Genomic DNA, 25,233 nt, shown 5'->3' on the forward strand with positions numbered 1-25,233 from the left:
ATATATATATATATATATATATATATATATATATATATATATATATATATATATATATATATATATATATAAAAAAAAAAAAAAAAAATATATATAAAAATATATATATATATATATATATATATATATATATATATATATATATATATATATATATATATATATATATATATATATATATATATATATATATATATATATTTGGTATCAAAAGAAAGGAAATTAAATGAATTATTCATAAATGGGAATAAATATGGTTGAGCACTAAAAAATTAAATTGAAATAACATGGATAATAAGGTGCTTAATATAGTTTGATTTATATAGTGAAATGATTATATAAAAATAGGAACTTTCTATAAAGATATCTTAAAACGGTTTTAATACAAGATAGTCAATCTATTGAAGTGTTCGTCTATGATTTTTTATGCATATATATTAATTTTTGTGGCGTTAGGAAGGTTTTTCGTCGCGGCGCGTGAAATACAACTCATGAGAAACCCAATAATTAGTATGAATGATTATAAACAAATCTACTCCCACACTCCAAATTCATAAGATAAAAGGAAATTACAGGCTGCCTAATGAAATGTGATGGCAAAGTACTGATGGAAGATAATTATACAGCTACTATAATCAGCAAATGCTCAAGTTCTAAGTTTAACAAACATTATGATCTAATAATTAGTGCATTTATTTTTTTACAACAAAAGAGATGGCTTAAGGGCAACAAAAAGTGAAGAAAAAAAAAAGCCCGCTACTCACCGTTCCCACAACAGACAAAAGTAAAGAGTGGCCAAAAGAGAGGTCAATTTTGGGTGGAGAGGTGTCTTGATACACTCTTCTTGAAAGAGGTTAAGTTATAGGCAGGAGGAAAAGCAGATGAAGGAAGGCTGTTCCAGAGTTTACCAGTGTAAGGGATGAAAGAGTGAAGATGCTGGTTTACTCTTGCATAAGTTGTTTGGACAGTATAGGGATGAGTTAGAATAGAAAGACGAGTGCAGCGGGGCCATGGGATGGGGGGAGGCATGCAGTTAGCAAGTTCAGAAGAGCAGTCAGCATGAAAATATTGATAGAAGATAGACAGAGAGGCAACATGGCGGCGGAATTTAAGAGGTAGATGACTGTCGGTAAGAGGAGGGGAGTTGATGAGACGAGCCTTTGTACAGGTACACCTGTACGGAGGAGAGTTGGCGGCACAATAGGCGGTGTCACACTGGCCATTTTCCTCCAGCTGTTGGAAGTATGGGCAACCGTGGTTGTGGTTGCCCGTACGACCAACCATTAGTTTCATCCGTGTGGATGGAAAATGGTTGGGGATACGAGCAACCGCCTGGCTGTATGTAAACAAACAGAGGATGGCAGTGGCTAAGGAATATAGAGACCAAGAGACCAAGAGACCAAGAGACTCGTAAAGTGGACTGGCAGAGCTGCTTTGTTTACTATTTAACTGACAAGATAAGAGAACAGCCTGTGCTGTGTGTGGAACCACAGTTCAAATATCTTTTTTCTTTTCTCCATTCTTTTGAAAATTATAGGACTCCTGGTCTTCACAGCACAGTTCTCTGATGAAGTTTGGGAAAACACTTCCATCCTCCTGTCTTTGAAGCCATGATCATGCCCACAACCACTTCTTCCTTCCATTTAACTGCAGCAACAAGTCCATAACTTTGGTAACGGCAGCACAAGCCGCAACTGCCCTTACTTTATTAGCAGACAGTGCAATGTCGATAATGGGCGACTGCTTTGTTAAAGTTTGTTTATGTTGTGGATACGGGCAACTGACCTTGGCCATGTGAGATGCACACTCAGAAAAGTTGGAGTTGCTGGTTGCTCCTACTGCCATCGTGGCTGGAGGAAAGAAGGCCCAATATGACACCAGCTTTAACTAGTGGAAGGTGGTGAGGAATGGAAAGGGAAGAGATGTTATTGTTTGGAAGGGGAGTCCCCGTCCATATTGTGTATTTAGCGAAAGCTTAACCATGACATGATTCGCAGCAAAACGGAATCATCTACATGAGCTTTTGACTCGAATCGTGTCAAAAACTTTTAAAAATTCTCCAAAAATAAAGTATCTTTCAGAATCGAGAATTTTTTTTTTGTCAAAGATCCAAGCTAGACCTATAAAATAAACTAATTGTCAACACTCTCGTGCCATTGGATTTGAAGTGATAATTGCTGTGGTTTAGTTGCCTCTCAGCAGGCAGCCTGTAAGCGTGATTGTCGTCCCTTTAAAAATTTTTTTCAGAGTCGGTAAACTTCGCTATTAATTTGCAAATTCTTGATATTTTTTTTCTTTCATGAGGCAGAATAATCTCTTCCAAAACCAACGATATATAATAATGCCAGGAAAAATGAATACTCGTGGGTGAAATTGATAAAATTTTCGCTGCACGGTCAGGACATTCTGCAAGACCCCCTTGGGAGCCTAAGACAGATGTCGCAGTGGAAAGAGAAACTTATTAAACTTTTGGTGCATGAAAGGGTTATGCTGCACAGCAAATGATGCTCTCCTGCTAGTGACTGTGGCTTGTCGCCCACCAATGTTGCCAGCTTGCGTGTTCGCAGCTCGAGACACTGTTTGTCACCTGAAACGTTTTCTGTTCGGAAAATTTGTTTGTGAATCGATTTGTTCATGATGAGAGGCGTTCATGACCTGAGGTTCCACTGTATATATATATATATATATATATATATATATATATATATATATATATATATATATATATATATATATATATATATATATATATATATATATATATATATATATATATATGAATTAATATATAATTTCCCTGAGACATGTATGTCTACAATAGTTTTTGAGAGTACTACAGAAAAAAAAAAAAATAGTAATTCACACGTCTGTAATATTTGAAAAAAAGAAGAAAGATTATTTAGATATTGTTTGCCACCTCAGATTTTCTTATTTTTCAGGTGGTTTTTAAATGCCGTGAAGCACACAATAAAAAGGGCAGGCTATATAAAACCTTATAGATGGAAGAAATTGAAATTGAATGGATTGCTTTAATAAAAAGGTTTCAAGATAAATGATAAATGCTTTACTTAGAGGTAATAAAATTTGCATCACACTCACAAAAATATCTCCAGAAAGAAAATCTTTGAAGAGATTTTCTAATAAAGATGAAAAGAAAAAAAAAAAATCAACATTAATAATAGTAATAGTACTACTACTAATATTTCTATTAATAATTATTAAAAAACAAAATAAAAAGGTAAATGTATATTATTCATATATCTGATCCATTGTTCTCACTCTCCATGAAGGAGAGTTCCATGGTACACTTTTAAATGATATGTATTAACAATGTGCAGCAATCATAATAACAATACTACTACTACTACTACAAATAATGATAATAATGATAATATCAATTATTATAATAACATTAATAAGGAACATCTGTAAGTAAATTATCTAGAAGAAACATTACTGGCAGACCCTAAACCTGGTGTATAAAATGTAGAAATTTTAGGCGACATAAAACCTACGTCTGACTGTCACTTTCTTGTTGTCACCCCTGCAGGGTAGGCTGGCATTATAAGTCCCCTAGTAAAGTGTTTGCTGTTAAGTTTTTGTCATGGTTACTTTCCACAAGCAGATGCTACCAAATTGTGTAGACCAGGTACATAACTGCATTCCATTTAAGTTCATGGTTAATACTTTTTATGATGTACAGGACTCATATCAGTTCAGACATAGTAGTCCTACCCACAGGTGCCTCCTCTCCCTGGTCCTGACCCTAGGAATAGTCTTCTTCATCACTTGTATCCTGTTGCTCAAGCTGCTGCTGCTGCTGCTGTGCTGCTGCAACTTGTGCCTGCATCATCTGCCACTGCTGCTGCTCCACCATCATCTGCTCTTCTCTTGCCTGTCAGGGAGGTGGGGGGGGAGGAGTGTGAGCTGCCATTACATGATTATATAGTAGCACATATAAGTAAATCACGTGACTTGTACTACTGTATAATTTGTCCTATTAAATGTGCATTTTATATTTACACAAAAACTTGTTTTAGATCCCTGGTGCTGATGAAAGAGAAGGCTTAAATGTTTTTGCTTTTGTTTAACAATCACCGTACATTTAATCTATCAAGTTACCAATTTTCCTACCTGATTATTTGATTACCAAAAGCTTTGAATTTCTCCTTTGTGTCAACTGTGGGAAGCTATACATGTACACAAATTGGGAGATCTTCATCAATCCTTTTATATAGGGATAGTTCAATCATCATACTGAAAATCTTAACAATATGTATATTTGTCTTATGTGATTATCATTTATTCCAATAGACTTAACCAAATTCAAATGTTTTGATATTCCCAAGAATACAAGGAATGATAATAAATAAAAAAAATGATGTCGCTAAGGAATACAAAATGAAAGTGAGGTTTAAATTTTGATGTCCATGAAAAAAAAAAAAAAAAAAAAAAATCAATAATAAAAATACTGAATGGGAAGAATCAATTAACTTGAAAGAAAGAAAAAGTTATTGCACAGATGATGTGTGTACTGAACAAAACCAGTCAGTCTAGTAAACAACACTAGAGTGGGAGTTCCTTTTTCAGTTTCAGCATTTCACTTTGTGCAGGGACTCAAGGACACCAAACATACCTCCCCCCCAAAAAAAGAAGGCAATAGGATCTGGTGAAAAGTACTGAGACAGATATTGATTAATTTCAAAATTTGATAATTTAGATGGATACATTTTCATTTACATGTATCATCGCCTGCTGTACCTCATTTCATGCTCACTCTTACTTCTTACCACTTGCCATATAAACTGTCTTAATCAGTGTTCCTAATATCCTTCTGGGCAACACAGTGTTCCTGACCAGGGTCAGCTAAAGGCTATGATCATGAGATATTCTACTTTGATGGAGATGCATTGGAATGGAATGGTGACTGTGTGAGGTGCTAAGTGAAGACTACAGGACCCCTGCATCCAAAACATGCAAAAGACCTCTCCAGCTGATCATGGTGGGAGAACATGCAGATGACCCTGTGCTAGCAGCAACCACAATTAGTGCTGCAGGAAATGCCTTTCTAAGGAGATCTGCTCTATAATGATAGCTTTAGATATCTCCTCTGCCATTGCTACCTCTTGTTTATAGACAGAGATCATTGCAGTGTAGTGCCATTCCCCTTTGTGAGCTGTAGCATACTAAAAAGCCTTCATCTCTTGTCCTCTTTGAGGTGATTCATGAATTGAAACCAGAGAAATTTTTAGATATTTTTTTTCTGGAAAAAACCTTGCATAGGTTGGCAAATATAGTACTTGTCAGTTTTCTTTCAAAAAAACATTACTTAAAGCAAAGTTCACTGTTTCCTTCTCCTGCAACTACAGTGGTGCACCCTTCCAAGGCATCCAAGGTTTTTGCCCTCATTGAGTGGTGACGGACTGGAGGAAATTAGCTAACAGGCACAGGGAGTCATTTTCTACCAGCAGGGAGATGATGGCAGGACATGACAGCCTTGGCCTCCCCACACCACAGGGCTCCTACAGTGAGACCTGGACATGTCTACGCTAATTTTTACTCCTGGTGATACTCCTTGGAAGACTGGCTTGAGCTCAATAAGGTGGGAGAAGCAGATGCAGTGTGTTACATTCACCTCCTGCATGTCCATACTCTGCAGAAAATCCTGGAAATCTGGTTCTCCAAGGCACAATGGGGCACTAATGACCCTGTGGCATGGCCCCTAACTAAAGGTTAGTGTTAGGTGCATCTAAGCAGGTGCTTTTGTTTGTGCAGGGTTTTGGGGAGTTGGTGAGTGAATATTTCATGAGGTGCCCAGATGGTCCTAGATTGTGGTTTCCAGTGGCCCAGCTGTGAAAGTGACCAAAGTGAGTACATGCTGCTGCACAGGCTGACTGTTGGCCTATGAGAGATGGAGCTCAAATGTGATGTTCCAAAACTGTGCCCAGTTCAAAGATGTAAATGGCCTAAGGGGATGTGGCATTCAGAGTGGCTTGGACAGATGGTCAGCAAGGGAAATGCATGCCAACCCACAGAGTCTGCCACTAATGTCACAAATAATGCCACAGAGCTGGATGATGTCATCGCAGTAGCCCATGCCTTGAAGGCCAGTCCACAACCCTGTGGTAGCTGTGAAGGCTGCCAACAGCCTGGTAAAGCGTCATGACCCACAGCAAGCGACATGTGCTGCACCTGAAGCAAGCTGAGCCAATTCCAGAAAGGGGTATAGATCCTTGTATCCAAAGCCCAAGGTGGAGAACAGCCCCAAGCTATTGCCATTGAGGACAAGGGGGAACAGGTATGCATAGCTGGCACTGCCTGAATGGAGGCACTGGGCCTTGATCCTGGGCAACTACAAGGATGCACTGGCCAGTGCAACCTGGCTAACATTTGCTAGCTCATCCTCAGAGCCTCCCCAGCCAGAACAGCATCCTGAGCTGCTACCCTCTGTAGATTTACCTGTCCTTTGCTGCTTGTGTGGACTTCCCACAACCTCCACTTTTCACTGCTCCAGTAGAGCGTGAGGTGAGCAGGAGTAATGCCAGCACATCCCACAGGCTGCTTCCATCACTGGAGGGGAATGTGTCAAGGCTGCAGCAGTGGCTCTTTGTCCACTTCTTGCTGTCAGCATTTAATATTGATTGCTACCCATTACTCGTTACGACAGGGCCACCTCACAACATCCACCTGTCTGCTGACGGGGTGCCTGTGTGGTGCCTGTTACCTACCACAACCCAGCTTCAGTTCCCAAGCACTAGGAAGCTACAGCTGGGGGTTGCAAAAGAATGGTGCCCTAGGATGGTCAAAGAGTCCAGCAAATCTTGCCATACAGTTGACTTCTATCTATCTATATTTCCGACACCCTGTTCTCTCACAGAAACTTTCCTCCAGAGTGTGGCCACTGCCACACACTGTCTCCATCTCTACCAGTTCTGGCACTCCCTCTCAGCACATGCAAACCTCCTACTTCCAACTCTACTTCAATACTCACTCACCCTATTGATCCACTTCACAGGTGGTCTTCCCCTGACACCCCCTCTCTCAATCCTTCCCTCATACACTCTCTTCACAAATTCATTCTCATCACGTGTCCAAACCATCTCAACGTACCACATTTCACCCACTCGACCACTCAACAATCCACTCCTTTTGCTGTCACACCCATATCAAACCTCTCATACATGATTTCATTACTTTCTCCATCCCATCCTGACACACCACATGCACCTCTTATAAAACAAATTTCCATTGCAAATATTCTCGACTACTGTGCTGCATTCCACATCCACGTCTATGATGCATATGACGGAGCTGGCAGGATAAGACTGTTCCTTATGCTCCTCTTTACCCCCATGCTCACACTTCTTCTCATAACTCTCTCCAACACATCTACTACCTGTCTGCCCTTCACTGCTTTCCCTCACCTCACCTTCCATACTGCCATGCTTACATAAAACTGTCCCCAAATATTTAAACTCAGTCACCCCCTCCATTCTCTCTTCCCCCAACCTTATCCTACACTTCGTTGTGCTCTCAGCTCTAACTCTGTATGGCTTTACAAAATCAATGGTCTGCTCTCTATCCCTCTCAAATATGATAACCATACTCTTTCCAGCATTCACTTTCAGCTTTCTCCTCTTGCATACCCTTTCAAACTCATCCACTACCTTCTGTAGTATCCCCTCATTCTCTGCCAACAATGCTGTATCATCTGCAAACAGGCCTGCCACCAGTGACTCTTCTGTACCTCTTACTTCCAGCCTTGAGCTTAGCTTCTCCACTCTAGCTTTCATTTCTCTCATACAACCATCCATATACACATTAAAAAGCCATGGTGACATCATACACCCCTATCTCACACCCACACCAACACCAAAGGTTTCACTCAACTCAACATTCATGTGTACAGAGTCACTCACATCCTTACAGAAGGATCCAATCCCCTCAAGCAAACACGCTCCCACATCATATAGCTTTAGAACAGTGGTTCCCAAACCCATGGTCATGATCCAAATGAGGGTCATGAGAGTGCTTCTGAGGGTCCCTGGAGGGTCTTGGAAAAAAGCTATAATTATAATATCATACTGTAATGGCCAATTTTTAAAAATCAGGTAAAATTAAATTTTTCAGTAATGTAGTTGATATACTTCAGTATAATGGCATGAAGATTCTCCTAAACACACAATAACATAAGTACCGTTCTAATAAAGCACCCATACACTTACAAAAAGGCTCGTCATATAAGTAGCATTCACATATAAGGTAATACTCATCCCCCGAGCAGACAACGAACAGGAGGAGGATAAAATCATTTATATCTGAAAGTATAGCATATAATAATAATTTGAAATAAATGCTACATGTTCCCACATTTAGGGTCGCCAGGCCAGGTCAAGACTGTATTCAGGAACGCAACCAGAAAAGTTTGGGAACCAGTGCAGGCTTAGAATATCCCATATACCCTTCCTGTCAACCCTGTCGTATGCCTTCTCTACATGCCACCCGGAACTCTTTCTTGATTCACTGGACGGTTTCTTCTAGAGTCTGGGTTGATGGGTGATCTTCTGGAGAGCATGTGGGTAGTCTTAGGCCACTTGGCAGTGACTATTTATCATATGATATCTATCAGTGAACCACAACCAAGCGGCAGACTTCCTACCCAAGTACCCAGAGGTTGAGGCTGCCATAGACAAAGTAGATGAAAACCAGCATGACGAGGCTGCTGTAGCCCTGACAGCAGTCACTGTGTCTCCCCTGGACCTGAGTAGATGTACCAACCTGGACTAGGGAGCAGTCTTCCAAGCAGCGCTTGAAGACCCTGGTTACAAGCTGCTAGTGACGAGAGTGACCGATGGGGACCCCACAGACTGCAGAACTTGCCTAGATGTGGCCCTTTTATAATGTAAGAGACAAAAGTGCTGTGTTGTGTGGCCTGGTCATTTACATGCTTCAACAGGGAAGCATGTGACTGATCATCTTGGAGGCCCTGAGGTTCTGAGGCATCAATTAGCAGCCAAGTCTCACACCAGCAACCAGGGGATTGACTCCACACTTGGGAAGTCCAAGCAGACAGTATACTGTCCCAGGATAAAGGGTGACCTGTGACACCACAGCATCACCTGTGACTCGTGCGATGTCAACGTGGTCTTGCAACTGCACCAGTCCCTCCTCCTAATGCCTCCCTCAAAATACCCCTACTAATGGCAGACCTCTTTCAGCTGGCAGGCCAGACTTACTTTGCCTACACAGATTAGCTGACTGGGTGGCTGGATCTCTCCTTGGGTGCTGCCTTTAACCCCTTCAATCCAGCGACGCTGACGTCGGCATCCGAAGGGCGTGCGACGTTATCACCATTAATCCTCTTTTAAACCTCTTAATCTTCTTCCATTTCCTCTTAATTCTCTTCTAAACCTCTTTAAGAGGAAGTGGAAGAGGATTAAGAGGAATTTAGAGGAGGATTGAAAGGTTTAGAAGAGGATTAATCCTCTTCCATTTCCTCTTGACCCTTTCCATACTGTGACGCTGACATCTGCGTCACATATGGAAAGGGTTAATAAGATCATGAAGCACTTCAGGCAATACTTTACCAGGTGGAGGCCCCAGAGCTGCTCATCACAGGAGTTGGTACCAACCTGGTGAGTGGGGGTATGGCCGGCCTCCCTAAGAGGTGGGGTGTCACTACCCAATTTTCTGATGCCCAGTACCTCTAGTCAATTGGCTGAGCCAAGGCTGCTGTGAAGACAGCCAAGATGGTCCGGGGGGGGGGGGGACACAGGGGCTGAAGGAAACCTAAACCATGGCAAGGTGTTTGTCTTTTATCCTGCTCCCCCTACACAGGGGATAACAAGCAGACAGCTATAAGATGGCATTCCCACAACTATAGTCTGACTCCGCCATCAAGTGAGTTTGGGCGGGGCCCACTCAGGGAATTCCTTAGCCATAGTGCTACTGAATCTTATTTAATGTATACAAAATATTTCATGCACAATTTCAAATAGTACATAGATGACATATGAGGGAGAGAGTGATGTGTTGGGGGTGATGCAGCAGTGCTGTGAAGAGGTTCGGGCCCAACTCAAACTGACTTCATATTTGTGTCAGACTACATATAGGCAAAACTACTAGGTTGAACTCATTGGCAGAGGCTCTTGGATGACCCAACATCATAAGGGCGTGCTATAGGGGCGAAGGGGCCAGTGGTGCTGGTGACACCGTCTACAGCCAGGGGCTCATATCCGAGTTCGGAACCACAAAACAAAATCATGGAGCAGATCAAGCACTGTGGTTGAGATTCACCTGTAATATCAATATGCTGTGAGGATGGATGGAAGTGGCTGCATATCACTATAGAGCCCCAGCCATATGAAAGAGGCGACACCAACATGGGGCCCCTCCAGACCATGAGGGCCCATTGGAGGCACTTTCATCCTCTTGGAAGGCTCATCCACAGAGACACTAGTCCCAGCTGAAGTGACTGGATGACTGTGTGGTGTAACAGTTTTGTCTATTCCCATTTCCCCGATGTAGTAGCACCCTTGTTTTGTTTCCATTATGTTCACCTGGACTGGTCAATTTTGTCATGCTATATCTAATATACATTCAGATTGTATGGACAGAATCCTACTTGTTGCCCTCACTATCTTTGGGGGAGTTCTGTGAGTTTACACCAAACCTGGCAACCTTAGCTCCACCCGAAATGGAGTCAGTCTCCTGCCAGGCGATGAGACTGCAGTAAATAAACAGTTCTCTGCCAGTCAGCCTTTAAAAGCAACGTCTCTGTGGTGCTGTGGTAAACATGTCTGACTACGGATCTGTGGGCCTGGGTTTGAATTCTGGCCTGGGCAGTCAGCATGCAGTCCAACCAACTGTTCATCCTTCCTTACAGGATGGTTGATCAATAAGTATTTGGAGAAAAGTGTGGAAGGTGAACTGTGGTAACTCGGATGTTGCATCGGTCCTGTGTTCAGGTTAACCACATTCTCACCCACCATAGGCTCAAGGTAAAGAGATGAGCATTGCGGCGATGCACAGCTAATATGCTAATAAGGTTCCATTCTTTTGTGTTGAAACTACATGGTCCTTTGTTCTTTCATAGGAAGATTTAATGAATATTGACAGAGGTGGGTTTCATTATTTTGAAAAATGAATAGAGTAACAGAGTTACTCTGCAAACTCATGTTATGTGATGACTTTAACCAACACATGATGATTTAACCTGGCAGCTTCGGCGGACCCCGTTTGGGGCTCGGCTCAAAACCCCTAATTCAAGCTAATTGTAGGTGGTGCCAGCATAGAGCAACCCACCATGCATGGCCTGGGTCATTGTGGTGGGTGAGTGATCTTGAAGTGGGCTTATTTGTCATAGGTGGTAATGTAAGGTCATGGCAGACTGAATTAGCTATCCATACAGTAATCACTTGTCAAATTCTCTAAAGTAGACAACAAGCGACTCTCAGCTAAATGCCACGTGTCACGAGACTGTTTATTTTGTAACAAACACCACACAAAAAGAATGGAGTTTGAGTAAAAGTAAATATTTTTAATGGCTTTATGGTTATGAGAGGAGTATCTTTGTTATATGTTCCATGCTCTTTTCTTAGTCTCAAAATGCAGTGTAATGTTGACGTTTCTCGGCCACTTCTCAGCTTTCCCATAGCCGAAGCCCACGGGTTAGTTCTCAGATTGTGTCACTCTTTTCATGGATTTCAACACTGAAACCCACTTTCTCTAATTCCGTAAATCTTCCATTGAGAGAATAAATGACCGCTTAGTTGCAGCACAAAAGAGCAACACCATGACTGAAAGCCTTCAGACTAACATTCACACAACCTGGCAAAGACTTCTCCTTAATATTACACCCATTGGCACTCATCCATATAGATCAAACCAATCTTCAATGAGGTATATTCAGAGCTGCCAGCCATGCAAGAACGATTTTGGATGAGGAGAGGCTGCCGGACAGCATTTATGTTTTCTCTTGTTTACCAATGAATAAAATAGAATGATCAGCTAAATTTTTATTAACAATAGTGTCACTTATTATATTGAAGTGTAATTGATGCAAGTCCCAGAGAAACACAGGTAATTTATGATAATTGAAAGAATAGCTCAAGCTGCGTGGGCCCTGTGACCCTATTGCCGGTGACACCTGCTAAGAATGAATATACCCCATAGTTACACTCATTTCCCATGACATTTATTACCATAAAAAAACTACTCCTAACTGCTTTGACAAGGATCATTCCCATAGATTCAATGGTGGTGTCAAGACTGCTTCCTTTAATTTTTCTCAACATTCATCTTTACTAAAAAAATACTCTATTGCATCCACTGACCTTAGCAAAGAGTTCTTGCTGTTGTCTGAGAAGCTCTTCTTCTGGGATGCCTAAGTTCTCAAGGCGAGTGCTCTTCCGGCGCTTTTTGGCCGCTAGTGCCTTGCAATCCTTCAGGACAGCTTCAGCATCTGCCCGATAGTCGCCAAACCCCAACCTGTCTAGTGCTGGGGAGGAAGGGAAGAGTGAATACCTTCTTGATCCTGACACTGCAAAGCTGTACTGCTGAATGCTACTTATTAATTATATTTTTTGTAGTGAGTTCCTCTCCACATGAAAAGAAAGTAATCTCTTTAATTCCTAATATTCCATACATGCACACACACATGCACACAAAGTCAAGATGTGGCAGCAACAACACCAAAGCCCCTCCAGCTCTCAGGGTCATCAACAACTTTGCCATGATTTACAAGGAGCAGTGCATAGTGTTCTATAGATGAGGGTTGGCTGGAGTACAGTGGGGTCCTCTCTACACTGATAAATGAAATGTGAATGTGTCCCAAGGAAGTGGGTATAGTATAGATGTTGTAAGGATGGAATGCTGTTGGCACAAGATGGTGGGAGGAAACATAAACAATCTGACCCCAGAATGCCAATGTAAATATTTCGAGGACTCTGCCTCTGAGGGCATGAATTTTGGACGTGGGTTAAGAAAGGTAGCATACACTGAAGGCTGAGCAGATAATAATGCAGAAAGTACAAGTGGGCTGCAGTGTATTGCATGCTCTGAAGGAAAAATTTGCCGGAGTGAAAGAAACAAACTGTTGGAAAGTGAAATTTGTGAATTGATATAAAAGAATGTAAGTGCTATGTCTGAAATAAAACAGCTCAAGCTAGAAGGCAAGGAATCAAAAGAGGAAAAAGGAAAAATTGAAAGAGAGTAGGATTGAGTTAAAAATGGATAACACTACAGGAAGAGTGTATAAAGGAGATCAAACATGAGCATAAAGGTTGCAATAAAATTCAAACAGAGGAGAAAGTGGATCTCATTTCTCAAGTAGCAGAGGCAGCAATTTGTAAACAACACAAAAAAACAGGATAAAGTGCAAAAAGAGGTAGTAAAAGCAATCGAGGACAATGAGGCTCTGGTAAAGGTAGTCAAAAAGAGATGTCTAGTAATTTTTTATCTAAGAAATGGCCAAGCCAATCAGAACAGTTAGAAAAAAAGATGAATTGAGTCTGACAAAGAACACTGTAAAGACAGTGCTGGATAACAATGAGATTGTGAAAGAAATAGAAGAGGTTTAAAGGCTGAGGGGGTATGAGCAAGGCAACTCAGTCAAATATAGGTCACAGAATGAAGTAAATAAAATTATAAATAGAACATGGAAGATTTAAGTAAATAGAGATTAGGAGACACAGATGAAAAAGAGAGAGAAAAGTGGAAGGAATTACCTAGAGAAGACAAGAAAAATCAATTTGAGAATGTCAGAACTGAAGACAACATTCTACCGAGACAAATGATTATCTAAAAGAGAGGGGCCAGATGTATTATCCCTAGTGGAAACAAAATTGAACAAGGACATACAACTGTTAGATGTGGGAAAAAATTAGTTTAGAATTTGGAGAAGTGATCGAAATGGAGAGTTCGGAGGAGTGATGTTGGTGGTGAAATAAAAAGTGTTGGTGGATAAAGTTGAAATGGGTGAAGGCATGGCATAAGTCTTAACCATGCAAATAGAAAGAAATATTGCAGTGGGATATGTCCCACCAATGATGAGGGCATGGAATGGGATGGACTACCAATATATGGTGAATGATTAACACTTAAAAAGTCTGATCCATGTGAGTGACAATATAAATATAAAACTGGTAAGGGACTTCAGCTGCAAAGAAGTTCAATGAAAACACCGTACAGAGGAATGTGAAGAGTCATGGGCCAGCGGGCCATTAATATAGCAATGGAAAATTTTATGACAGTGAATAAAAGAAATTAGATTTAAGGATGTCACCACTGCAAGGCTGAATCTAGTACGAAGGAACTAGATATATTCAAAGAAGTTTTAATGGTTGAATTTAAAGTTTTAGAAGAAAGAAAAGAACTGAGAGATGTGCTTCACACACTTTCAGGGCTTGAGGATTCTATAAGAAAAAGACTGGAATATATTTGATATGGCAAGCAATGTACAGGAAAAATGGGAGTGTTTCACAAAAATATACATAGAAGGAATGGGAAAAAAACCTGCCCCAGATGACTGGAAAAGAAACTTGGAGAAATTATTGGTTTAATAAATTGTGTGAAACAGAGTAAAAGAGATATCACATGGAGCAGATGGAGGAGAAACAACAAAACAAGGGAGAATTATAGAGTAGCAAGAAATGACTACTTACATATCCACATAGAGGAAGAAAAGAATTTTGAGAGAGATGTAAAAAGAGAACCCAATCTTTTCTATATATATGTAATAGTAAAATGAAACATAAAAAAACAGGGGATCAGTAAACTGAGGATTGAAGAAGTGTATGGGGAGGTGAAGAAACAAGCAGAAATTATGAACAAATGTTTTTAACAAGTTTTTGCAGTGGAAAGTAACCTGATGGAAAAGAGAAAGTTTTGAGAGAAGAGGTATTGAGGGACAGAGAAACAGAAGTACAAGTAGTGAAGAATCTTTTAGAATAACAAGATGTAAAGAAGGCACCAGGCCCTGACGGGGTCTTCAATTGGATGATGAGAGTTTTGGGATCAACAAGCAGATAAGATAAAGAAATTGGCTGTGAGCTGACTGGAAGATGGTTAACCCGGTAGCAGCAACGGGCCAAATTTGTGGCTTTACCGTGTAGCAGCGATGGGCCAAATTTGTGCCATGATATAAACCCCCAAAAATAGATGATACATAATCTAATCACAAATGCTTTGATATATATTATGAAATGGTTTGTGTGAGGGGTGATTTTTGCTCATTTTTCTCGCTTGGAGGGACCATTAAGAAACATGATCCCCGCTGCTACTGGGTTAAATGCCATGTGATTGGAAATGTGGTAACACAGTGTTGATATATAGGGGAGGAAATAAAGAACTAATGAACTACAAACCAGCTTCCCTGACATACGTGGCTAAACTGTGTGACCCTTGGATGAAATATTTGGAAGAGATGAATGTCTTCACAGATCATCAGTTTGGCTTTTGAAGAGGAAGATTGTGTGTCACAAACCTACTGAGTTTCTATACAAGTGCAATCAATGTATTACAGGAAAGAGAAGGTTGGGTGGAATGTGTGTATATCTGGATCTCAAAGAAGCTTTTAATGAAGTTCCACAGAGGTGTCTTTTATGGAAACTTGGAAACATAAGAGGACTGAGGGGAAACATCTTGAAGTGGATGGAGGACTATCTGAGAGATATACAAATGAGAATGGTAACACGGAATCAAATGCTAGAGTGGACCAGTGTAAAGGTTGTCACACTATGCTGATCAAGCACGCCAACCAATTCTGACCATGTTGGTGGCATGTGTCTTGGCCGACTATTGGAGACAGGCCAAGACCAAAAATACATCAGCGTGTTATATCCTGTCAGTGACTATAGTCCATTTCATTCAGTCTGTCCACTCGCAAAAGTAGATGTGGCACCTGGGCATTGTTAGTTCGTGATTGCGTGAAGATCAACTTTATATTTTCAGTGATATATTTGAATGTTTGTGCATACAAAAAACATCGTCTTTTTATATGAACCACAAACATGCTGATTTACATTGATATTCTACCATATAAGCACACCAAAGAACTGCTTGTATATCAAACAGTAGAGTGTGATCATACTCGAAGGATTCATAGTCTTTCAGATACCCATATTTCATTTCAGTCAAGTACATAAAGTGACATCCGGCTCAGCAAGTGTCTATACAAAAGTAATTTTGATGTGCTGCATGTAATTAACATGGGTAGCCTTATATTCAAAACAGACTAGCATAGCATTCAACAGTTATTATACTATTTCACGTTATTTCCATTATCAATTGTTATTTACATGCAGTAAATTATTAAGATACCCTTTATTTGCATTTGCAGAGCCAGATGTCTTTTAATATACCTGAAATGAGCTATTAATCAATGAATTTGAAAAACCATAGATCGTTCGAGCATGATGTGACTATGTTGTTTGATACAAGCTTGTCTTGTTGTGTGCTTTTGTGTTAGATTATTTATCAATGCAAATGACTGAGCTGTTTTTTGTATGCATAAACATTCAAATATATTATTGAAAAATAAGCTTGAATGTCATCACAACAGTTGATTTTCACGTATTCATGAACTAGAAATGCGCAGGTGCCACATCCATCAAAATTCCCGCTTTGTTGGTGGACAGATAAAATGAAACAGACTATAACAGTGACTGAAGTTGCATGTGATCACCGTCAAAAGATGCTGAAAAATGATGTTAGATAACTGCAACATGGCAAGCTAACATTTTTTGGTACTAACATTTTTGCATTGAAAAATTAGATTTGTTGGATTCTGTTGTAAAGAATATTGCCTGATTTTTTTAGAAAAGTCAAAATTTAGCAAACTAAAAATTGCATGCAAATAAGATCAGCAATGTTCTTTCACAAAATATTCTTCAATGCCTACTGTGACTATAAGATAAATGCTGAAAATTGTGTACATCACTTCCCATTTGCTATAGTAACCCAAGTTCAAGCTGGCAGAAGTCTCCTAATTATAAATAAAAAATAGTGCAGTACATAGCACAAGTACACGTACTATTCATTATTTTATCCTTCCATAAATAACTGCTGTCTGCTTGATGTACAAAATCAAAATAAAATCTTTATATGTAAGTTCTCTACAGAAAAAAATATAATAATGATAATGATTATATGACTACGATACATTACTGAAAAAAAGTAAATTCAATTCACAAATACTTTCCAAATTTACTTGTATTTAAAAAAAGAATATTTCAATTATTAAAATATTTTAAAATGCTTGTCTATCATGGAAATGCTTTCATCCTCATAAGTATGCAACAACTTAAGTAAATACACACATGCAAGGATGTGCTCAGCATTGATGGTCTTCTTTTGCTGCTGGTTACATATCTCATTGGCCTCAGAGGATACCAAGTGGATGAACTCTGTGCAGCAGTTAAGGATGAGCTCGCGTGCCTCATTGGCAACTCGCACATTGGGGAGCAGCTCTTTGATCATCTTGTTCATAGAGGCACGGGGGATGGTGAGTTCGTCATCTTGCTGTGGGTCTGGGATCAGACTCATTGCTGTGGTGGGTGAAGGAATCAATGGTGAGCTGTCATCCAAACCAAAATTTAGATGATTCAATGAATGGAAAATTTATGGTAAAAATGAGATAATGACTGGATGCAAATAAGAATTGCCATGTTCAGTGTTGTGATGGGCGAAAGTAACAGTGAATCATCACTTGAATAATGAGTATCTGTGCTGGGTAGGTGTATAATGGAGGTGAAAAAAAAAAAGTTCAGTTAGATACTAGGTGCAAAATAAACATTGAGTTAATGCAAAATAAGGTTCATGAAATATTGATAAAATAGATGTAACACTCAAAGGTATCACTTTTATGGAAGAGGGTGGTTGAGAACAAGCTAAAAATGCTTATATAGGAGAATTATGTAAAGCAATTATTCTCCTATGTTAATTGCAGAGTCGGAAAAAATCATGATTTTTTTTCAAAAAAAAAAAAAAAAAAAAATTGATTTGATTTAAATTGGATTTTTTTTATTTAAATGATTTTTTTTGCATTAATCCTTGTTTGTTTCCACTGATTATTTGTTTCAGTCTTATGAGGCCATTTTCTTGTATTAAACTTGGCCAATGTTAAATGAAACCATAGTTTAATATACATTACCCAATATGAGTTTTTCACATAAAAATCATAAGTTGCCAACTAGTCTGTTTATATGTTGTCAAATTTGGATCATATTAACAAGAAATTATACTTAATCATGTTACTTTGCATCAAAAAAAGAATTAAGCTCATTAAACTTCATAATTACATTTTTGTTATTATCAACAAAAAGACGGTGACCTTAATCTCTTTTTGTATGCTTTTGAATATTTTTCTTGTAAGATATGGCAATAATTCACTGGTGCCTGACTTGTTACAGCAGTACAGGATCAGCACAGGACAAGTAGACTTGATATTTATCCTCTACAACTGGTTCACATGTTCTTCCTTCTTCCTTCTATCTATCTATCTATGTATCTATCTACACACACACGCATATATATATATATATATATATATATATATATATATATATATATATATATATATATATATATATATATATATATATATATAAAACTTAAATCATTAGATATTTTACTCTTGATATAACACTTAAATCATTTTAAATACAGTACATTTAATTTTGATTTAAATCATGATATTTTTACTCTGATTTCAATCGATTCAAATCAAACCAACCCTGGTTAATAGACAGGCTATAAGCAATTATTAAATGTTATTCCAAAATCAACCAATTACCTTGAAGTTATTGGTAGACAAACACCCTAATGAGACTTTGGGGAAGAAATGTTAAGTTGGGGACTCCAGAGTAGGGGAAAAGTCATCATAGTACAGAATGTTGGAAAAACACAATCATTAAAAGATGCAAACTGCTTTCTCAAATGTGAGGAAAAGGATGACTGCCATCACAAACAAGTGTATAATGACATGATACACACACACACACACACACACACACACACACACACAAACAAAAAAGGTATTGTATATTTTGGTTTATAAGACACACCTCTACTTTTAAGTCAATCTTCATGAATTTTTTTTTTTTTTAAACTCAATTGATTTATTTGTTCATCATCACAGTTATCATCTTTAGTCATTGTTACTTATCAACCACAGGACAAAGGCCTTCTCTAACATTCTCCACCTTTATCTGTTTGATGTTAATGTATTCCATTCTGCTCTGGCAAATACTCTAGTTTTATCTCTCCATCTGGTACTTGGTTTGCCCTGATTACTACAATTTCAGGGTTGGCACTCCACTACTTTGGTTTGGTTAATAGGAATGGTTTTCCTCCCTAACTATTCTGCCTTGATGAAAGTGACATCCTATTCTTCCTTGTCTTTTATTGTTTAAAGCCAATTCTTTTGAGCAAATGGAATGCTGTGTGACCAAAACCAGAGTCAAGGATAGTCTTCTGAGCAATAAATCAGGTTCTAAAGAGTCCAGCAAACCACCTTATTGGGTTTTCCTCCAAACTTTTCAGTGCAAGCTCTCATTTTCACATTTAAATGGTAGGGATGCTATGATGATGATGCTATACTACGATGTCAAAATTGTGCCTCCAAAAGATATTTCGCTTCTGTGTTATACTTTAGGAAAGAAATACATTTGGATCTGGACAATAATGCACAGGGCACCTGTGCAGGTGCATAACACACATAAATACATGTCCCTGAAGCATAATATAAGGGCATAATTATTATAAAGTAGACAAATTATCATACAGTATTGGATATTAGTCTACTGTGTGTTGGTTATAAATGTCTGCTGCATTGAAACTATTTCAGACCAACAAACCCCCACCAATAACGTCTTCTTGATCTTGATGAATAATGCGCAGGGCACTTGTGCAGGTGCAGAACATGCATATATAATGTAGTAACCTGATGGATAGTAAACTACTGTGTGTTGAGTAGTAACCAATTGCATGTTGGATAGTAGCTCACTGTGTTTTGGATAGTAATCCATCTGCCATGTTAAAATTATCTATAAACAAACAAACTCCCACCTAAAACCCAATGAATAGTAACCTATCAATGTAAAATAGTGACAGCAAGACTTAATGTTGTCAAACAAATGGATCCCATTACACCCCAATTCATTTATATTAAATTTGAATTTCCCACAAAATATCACACAAAATTAGCTTTATTTCAGCTAGACAGTACCCAAGAAGTGTGTAGTTTTACCCCAATCTCCCTGGTTTTCATAGCCCTTTTACCCCACAATTTCCCTGGTCTTCAAGCACTATCGGGTGTTTTAAGTTCGTTGTTGTTGTTATGTTATTTCAAAACATCACTTGCAGATGCAGTTTACATGATGCGACAGTAAAACTAGAGAAGTGAAACAATATAAAAGTTCTTGGAAAGAGAATTGGGGGATTTTCATGAGAGGGTAGCCTATTAATTTCATGATTAATTTCAATATGATGCTGTTTATTAAGGAGATAGTATTTTTCCTGGAAATCACTAAATGATTGACTTTTCAGTGTGTGTTGTGCACCCGCCGTCGCAGCCGCAAAATAACTCGCAGAGAGGTTCAACTTGCTTACTGTTGGTCTATTTCACTCACCGCTCACAAAGATCACAAGTGGACAAACTAGAACAAAACCAGGTAAATTAATGTTTTCCTGCAGTGTGCATGCGTATTGAACAGCAGAGAGACTTATTTCTGTGAGGAGGTATTTCTCACAACACCGGCCTGCGTAGTGGACTGCTGCCCATCCTGCATTGCATATATATTTCCGCCGCCCCACACTGAATACCGAATAAATTTAAACTACCCAAACCTGACTTTATGAAATTTACCTATCAGGGGACGGCTTCACCCTCCTCGACCCCTCTTCCATTTACGACGGAAAAGCAATACGGCAGTGTGTTGTATCAACACAAAATACTTCATAAATGGGGCTTTGCCTCCTCGACCCCCTTCTATTTTCCGGAAGTCACTTGTTACTGCACTGCATTCAGGGACTAAAAAAGAATCCATGTTGTAAGTACAGGTTGAGAATCCTTTATCCGAAAATTCCACAGTGTGATGGGAAGGTTCCACCACATACAGCTATTGTGTGCTGCTCAGGGTTGCCAGGTCTGCAGTTTACCTGCCCAATTGGGTGGGTAAACCTACTACTGCATCAACACCTTGGGTGTAAAAACCTCTGACCGCCACCACCGTGGGTTTTGGGGAGCTTTTGGGATGGGATTGGGTGGGGGCACAGTCCACGACCTGGCAACTTTGGTACTTCTATGTGTCAGTTTGTTGTCAGCAGTCGTCACAGTAACACCTTCACTCGTTACTCATTGTGATTACCGCGAGTTGTGTGCTCTGTGGTGTAAAGATAGTTAAAAATGTCAAAAAGGCCTGCAAAATCCGAAATCCGAAAAAATCTGAAATCCGCAACACTTTCGGTCGTAGGGATTTTGGATAAAGTATTCTTAACCTGTATTAACTTCTCTAGAGGTGGCTGCCTTTGTAAGAATATTATGCGAGAATTGTTGTTGTGGGTGTAATGGTGGAAGTGCATATTAATTTTCCACAAGTACCATTTCACTCACGGGGTGATAGCTGATGTGAATATTAGTTTTCTGTACATTTTCCAGTTTACGAAATAACTATGAATCAGGAAAAAAATTTAATAAGTAGTTTATGAGAGCTTCATTGAACATTTTATGGGTGGTGGCGATGCTGCAAAGACTTGGATGAGCGGGAAGTCTGGGCTTACCTGCCAAAGTCAACCCTTTCTGGGACTCCCACGGGATACAAGGCATGAAAAATCCGTAAATAGAAGAATGTGCATGTCTACATCGTAAAACATGATATCTTGCAGCTGCTGGTCGTTGTGGTGGTAGTGAGGGGAGGTGGCGAGGGATGAACATTGAAGTGGATTCTTCACTTTCTATTCGGAGTGATTAGCTTTGCTCATGTTCTGTTTGTAGTATCTTAGTTGACTTACCTGGTGTATTATGACTTGGACGACAACACGATATAACACTTATCATTAAAAGCCCTGCACAGAACAAAATAACGCTGGGCAAGTACCGTAACACAGGCCTTCCTCGCCGCGAAGGATCAGCTGTTGTTGTTTACCTGGGGGTGGGGGGTGGGGGGGCTCCAGCCTCGCCAACGGGTCCTGTTGATTGATTGATTGATAGTTTATTGTTGCAGGTAAACAACAAGGGAGAAGGGAGGAACATGCCATCCCAACCCCCAGGCAGGACAGAGTGTGATTATACAACTATTAATACATGTGTAGGTAGCACCATGAAATTAAAAAGATACAATGGCAGGAAGGAAAGCACAACAAGGGAGGGGGGCCTCCTACAATTAACTCACTCTGCGAGGGGGTTACCTCGATCTTTGGCTGACTGGTATAACGGGTTCGAACCTCATCGCCGGTGAGACACTTTCCTGGTCTGGATTAATTTTTCGTGTTTCGTAACACGCTGTGGTCGTGTGGAGATAATATATCAAAGTGGATTAATTTCGGGCAATATATTTTCACAGAACTTTATGATGTGTAGGAAGCCCACTGTAACTCATTAATTGTTTGCAACGAGTTATGAACACATAACTTTTCAGCAGGAGACTAAACACAGACTTAATTGGGTCGATACAGACTTAAGGCGGCTTTCTACCTGGCAACAGGGCCGGCAATACAGCCGCGACGATCTAGCGGCTAGACCGCCTGGGTGCTCTCGGGAGCAAGTACCTTCACACGTGGGAGGAGCCGCCGGGAGTATCAAGACGTAAACTGCTAATAAATGCAAGGGCATGAATTCATCCCAGACACCCCAAAAGGCTACTACCATATATTAAAACCACAACGAGTTTGGTCCATTAGCTTAATATTGTAGAAATACTTTAAGTAAACGAGTTTTATCTTCAGTAATATTGATTGATTGATTGTTCATTGTTGCATTTAACAACAAAGGAGAAGGGAGGAACATGCCATCGCAACCCCCAGGCATTACATGGTGTGATTATATAATACACGAAAATAATCGCTCCTTACCTCCTTCGATATCTCGCAAAGAGATAAACATTTCTCGGATGTTGCTGCCACTCTCTCAAAAGTTGTTTTGCGTAGACTCAGCTTCTCATACAGCTTATCTTGTGGGTCCCACAAGTACCTATGCTGCCTAACTTCTAGTAATGTCACCTCGGCCTCCTGGCTCCAAATCTTGCTGTCTGCATCCGTCATTTCTTGTTTTATTGGCGCCGACATGTTGTACTCGGCCGCGCAGTCGGCAATACAAGACGGACGCGCTCAGGGGCGGATTCTGAAACGAAGTTACGGCGTCGTATCTGCTTAATCCGTCCGGCCGTAGCGCTTCCCCTGGTCTACTCAAAACACCGGCGCGGCCATTTTGAGGAGAATTACGGCGCCGCAGGTTAAGGCGGGTGTGTTCATACAGGTATGAAATACATATAAACGATGTTTACGTAGTTATACTACTTATACAACTGTAAGAAGTGAATGAACTACCAGTAAGATGTTTAGTAATACAGTAACTAGGAAGTTTGGTGAAAACTTGTTAGAAGCTAGGCTTCCCACTGCCTCTTGCAATGATACATTTTTTTTGTGGAGTTGCAAAGCACTAGTAAGTAGATAGGTATGTTGCCATGTTCCTATGCACTCATACTTTATGGACAGCATCACAATTGAAGACGGGGTAAATATGCATGCAGTTTACGCGCACACCATTTCCTCATATTTGCCTTCCTAAAGCCTACAAACTTAGGGATCCACCCCCAATCCTTCGCAACGTAGTATTTTGCACGCGCGCGTGGGTGAGCAGGGACATCACTGTGTTGCAAGTGTTGTATATATACCATAGTGCTGATAAATGTTAAAGGTAACTTTTCACAAAAATGGTGTTATAGCTTGCATATACAATATAGCATAGTCTGAATGTCTGAGGTTATGAACAAAGGTAGGTTAGGTTTGTGTCAGTGCTATTAGCATTAGTAGCTTCTCTTCCGAAAAGTTCGGCCTCCTTTTCTTCGTAGGGGGCAAGGTACGGGGTGAGGAGAGAGGCTCCATTATCGTGAGAGGGTGGGCACCGCGGGAACGTTCGCACAACAGCTGATTTGTGTTTATATCCCGCGATTGGTCGACACTTCCTATTTGCCGACTAGAACTTGCCCCTGATTGGCCACTGAGATGCGGCCGCCATGCAGCGGCGCGCGCCCTAAGGCCCCCTTACGGCGGCCTTAAAAAGTTTGAGTATGAAAGGAATGCAGAGATACGGCGCCGTAGCGCGGTCGTAGCCAACGGCGCCTTGGTGAAGTTAAGGCAGCGCGGGCCTTAACTTACGGCCCTTCTCAGAATCCGCCCCCAGTACATCCCAGCACTACATGCATGCTGTACAGTCTCCTCCACACCCCTGCCACACATCTTGCACACTTTGGGCTTCCCCGGGGCGGGATGCCCCACAGTGTTTACATAGAGGCCCAGCATCACCGCCCTCTCAGCAGGGTATTTCCCTGACAAATTCAAGGAAGCTACGATCAATTTTATCCTTAAACACGGAAAAAAATTCCAGACTGGGTATAAATCACTCTTTCTCGTTTAGAAGTGCCTGGTATTTTTTTTTAAAGAATCATCAGTCACAAACTTCGATCACATTTCGAAGAATGCACATCTTGTAATTGTCCGACACAAATATGCTGCATCATCCCCAATACAACACTCTCTCCCTCATGTGTAATCTACGTACTATATGAAATTTTGTGTCAAATATTCTGTATATATAAATAAGATTTGCCAGCGCTAAGGCCATGGAACTCCCCGAGCAGGCCCAGCCCAAACTGACTTATAGCTGAGTCGGACTATAAACCCATATATCAATTTGGTTTCCGCCTCAGCTGGGGTACATGTACTACCCACGCCCCGACATTGCTCAACAGAAAGCAGACAAAGGACAATGCCACACTGTCCTGAGGGACATCAAGAACGCATTCGAGAAGGTGTGGCACATACGTCTTAATCCAATTTGACCTTCCTGTCTTACCTGAAAAGCTTTTATACGACTTTCTAGATGATAGGAAGGCGAGGATAAGACTTGGAGCAGACCTAGATGCAAGCTTTGACCTCTGCTGTGGAGTGTCTCAAGCAGGGGTGGATCAAATACAATTGTATTTGTATTTGAATTGTATATAAATACAATTTTAA

At 40.1% G+C, this 25,233-nt stretch overlaps 1 protein-coding gene across 3 annotated transcripts; it reads right to left on the minus strand.

Moving 5' to 3' along the window:
- Nucleotides 1–3,231: 3,231 nt before the first annotated feature.
- On the minus strand, nt 3,232–24,142 carry LOC127004606 (protein Dr1-like). 3 transcript variants are annotated; one of them, XM_050872614.1, is made up of 5 exons: nt 23,071–24,142; nt 22,098–22,188; nt 17,319–17,546; nt 12,336–12,499; nt 3,232–3,895 (listed from the first exon to the last, which is right to left on the minus strand). In XM_050872614.1, the coding sequence occupies exons 1-5, from the start codon at nt 23,281–23,283 to the stop codon at nt 3,767–3,769; spliced, it is 825 nt and encodes a 274-aa protein (XP_050728571.1). In that variant the 5' UTR covers nt 23,284–24,142; the 3' UTR covers nt 3,232–3,766. The 3 variants fall into 3 exon arrangements, with proteins under 3 accessions (XP_050728571.1, XP_050728588.1, XP_050728581.1); XM_050872631.1 differs by lacking the exon at nt 22,098–22,188 and having other exon boundaries at nt 23,071–23,214; XM_050872624.1 differs by lacking the exons at nt 22,098–22,188; nt 23,071–24,142 and adding an exon at nt 21,781–21,841.
- Between the last annotated feature and the right edge of the window lie 1,091 nt (nt 24,143–25,233).

The sequence above is a fragment of the Eriocheir sinensis genome, chromosome 3 (genome assembly GCF_024679095.1).
Source record: "Eriocheir sinensis breed Jianghai 21 chromosome 3, ASM2467909v1, whole genome shotgun sequence".
NCBI classification, from domain to species: domain Eukaryota; kingdom Metazoa; phylum Arthropoda; class Malacostraca; order Decapoda; family Varunidae; genus Eriocheir; species Eriocheir sinensis.

What these genes read in the sequence shown, in the direction of transcription:
- LOC127004606 (XM_050872614.1), bottom strand. Translation starts at nt 23,283, where the DNA reads ATGTCGGCGCCAATAAAACAAGAAATGACGGATGCAGACAGCAAGATT. An exon ending in CGAGGAAGGCCTGTGTTACG is followed by an intron (nt 17,547 to 22,097) that starts GTACTTGCCCAG and finishes CACCCACCACAG; the next exon opens with CAATGAGTCTGATCCCAGAC. An exon ending in TGCTGAGCACATCCTTGCAT is followed by an intron (nt 12,500 to 17,318) that starts GTGTGTATTTAC and finishes CTTCCTCCCCAG; the next exon opens with CACTAGACAGGTTGGGGTTT.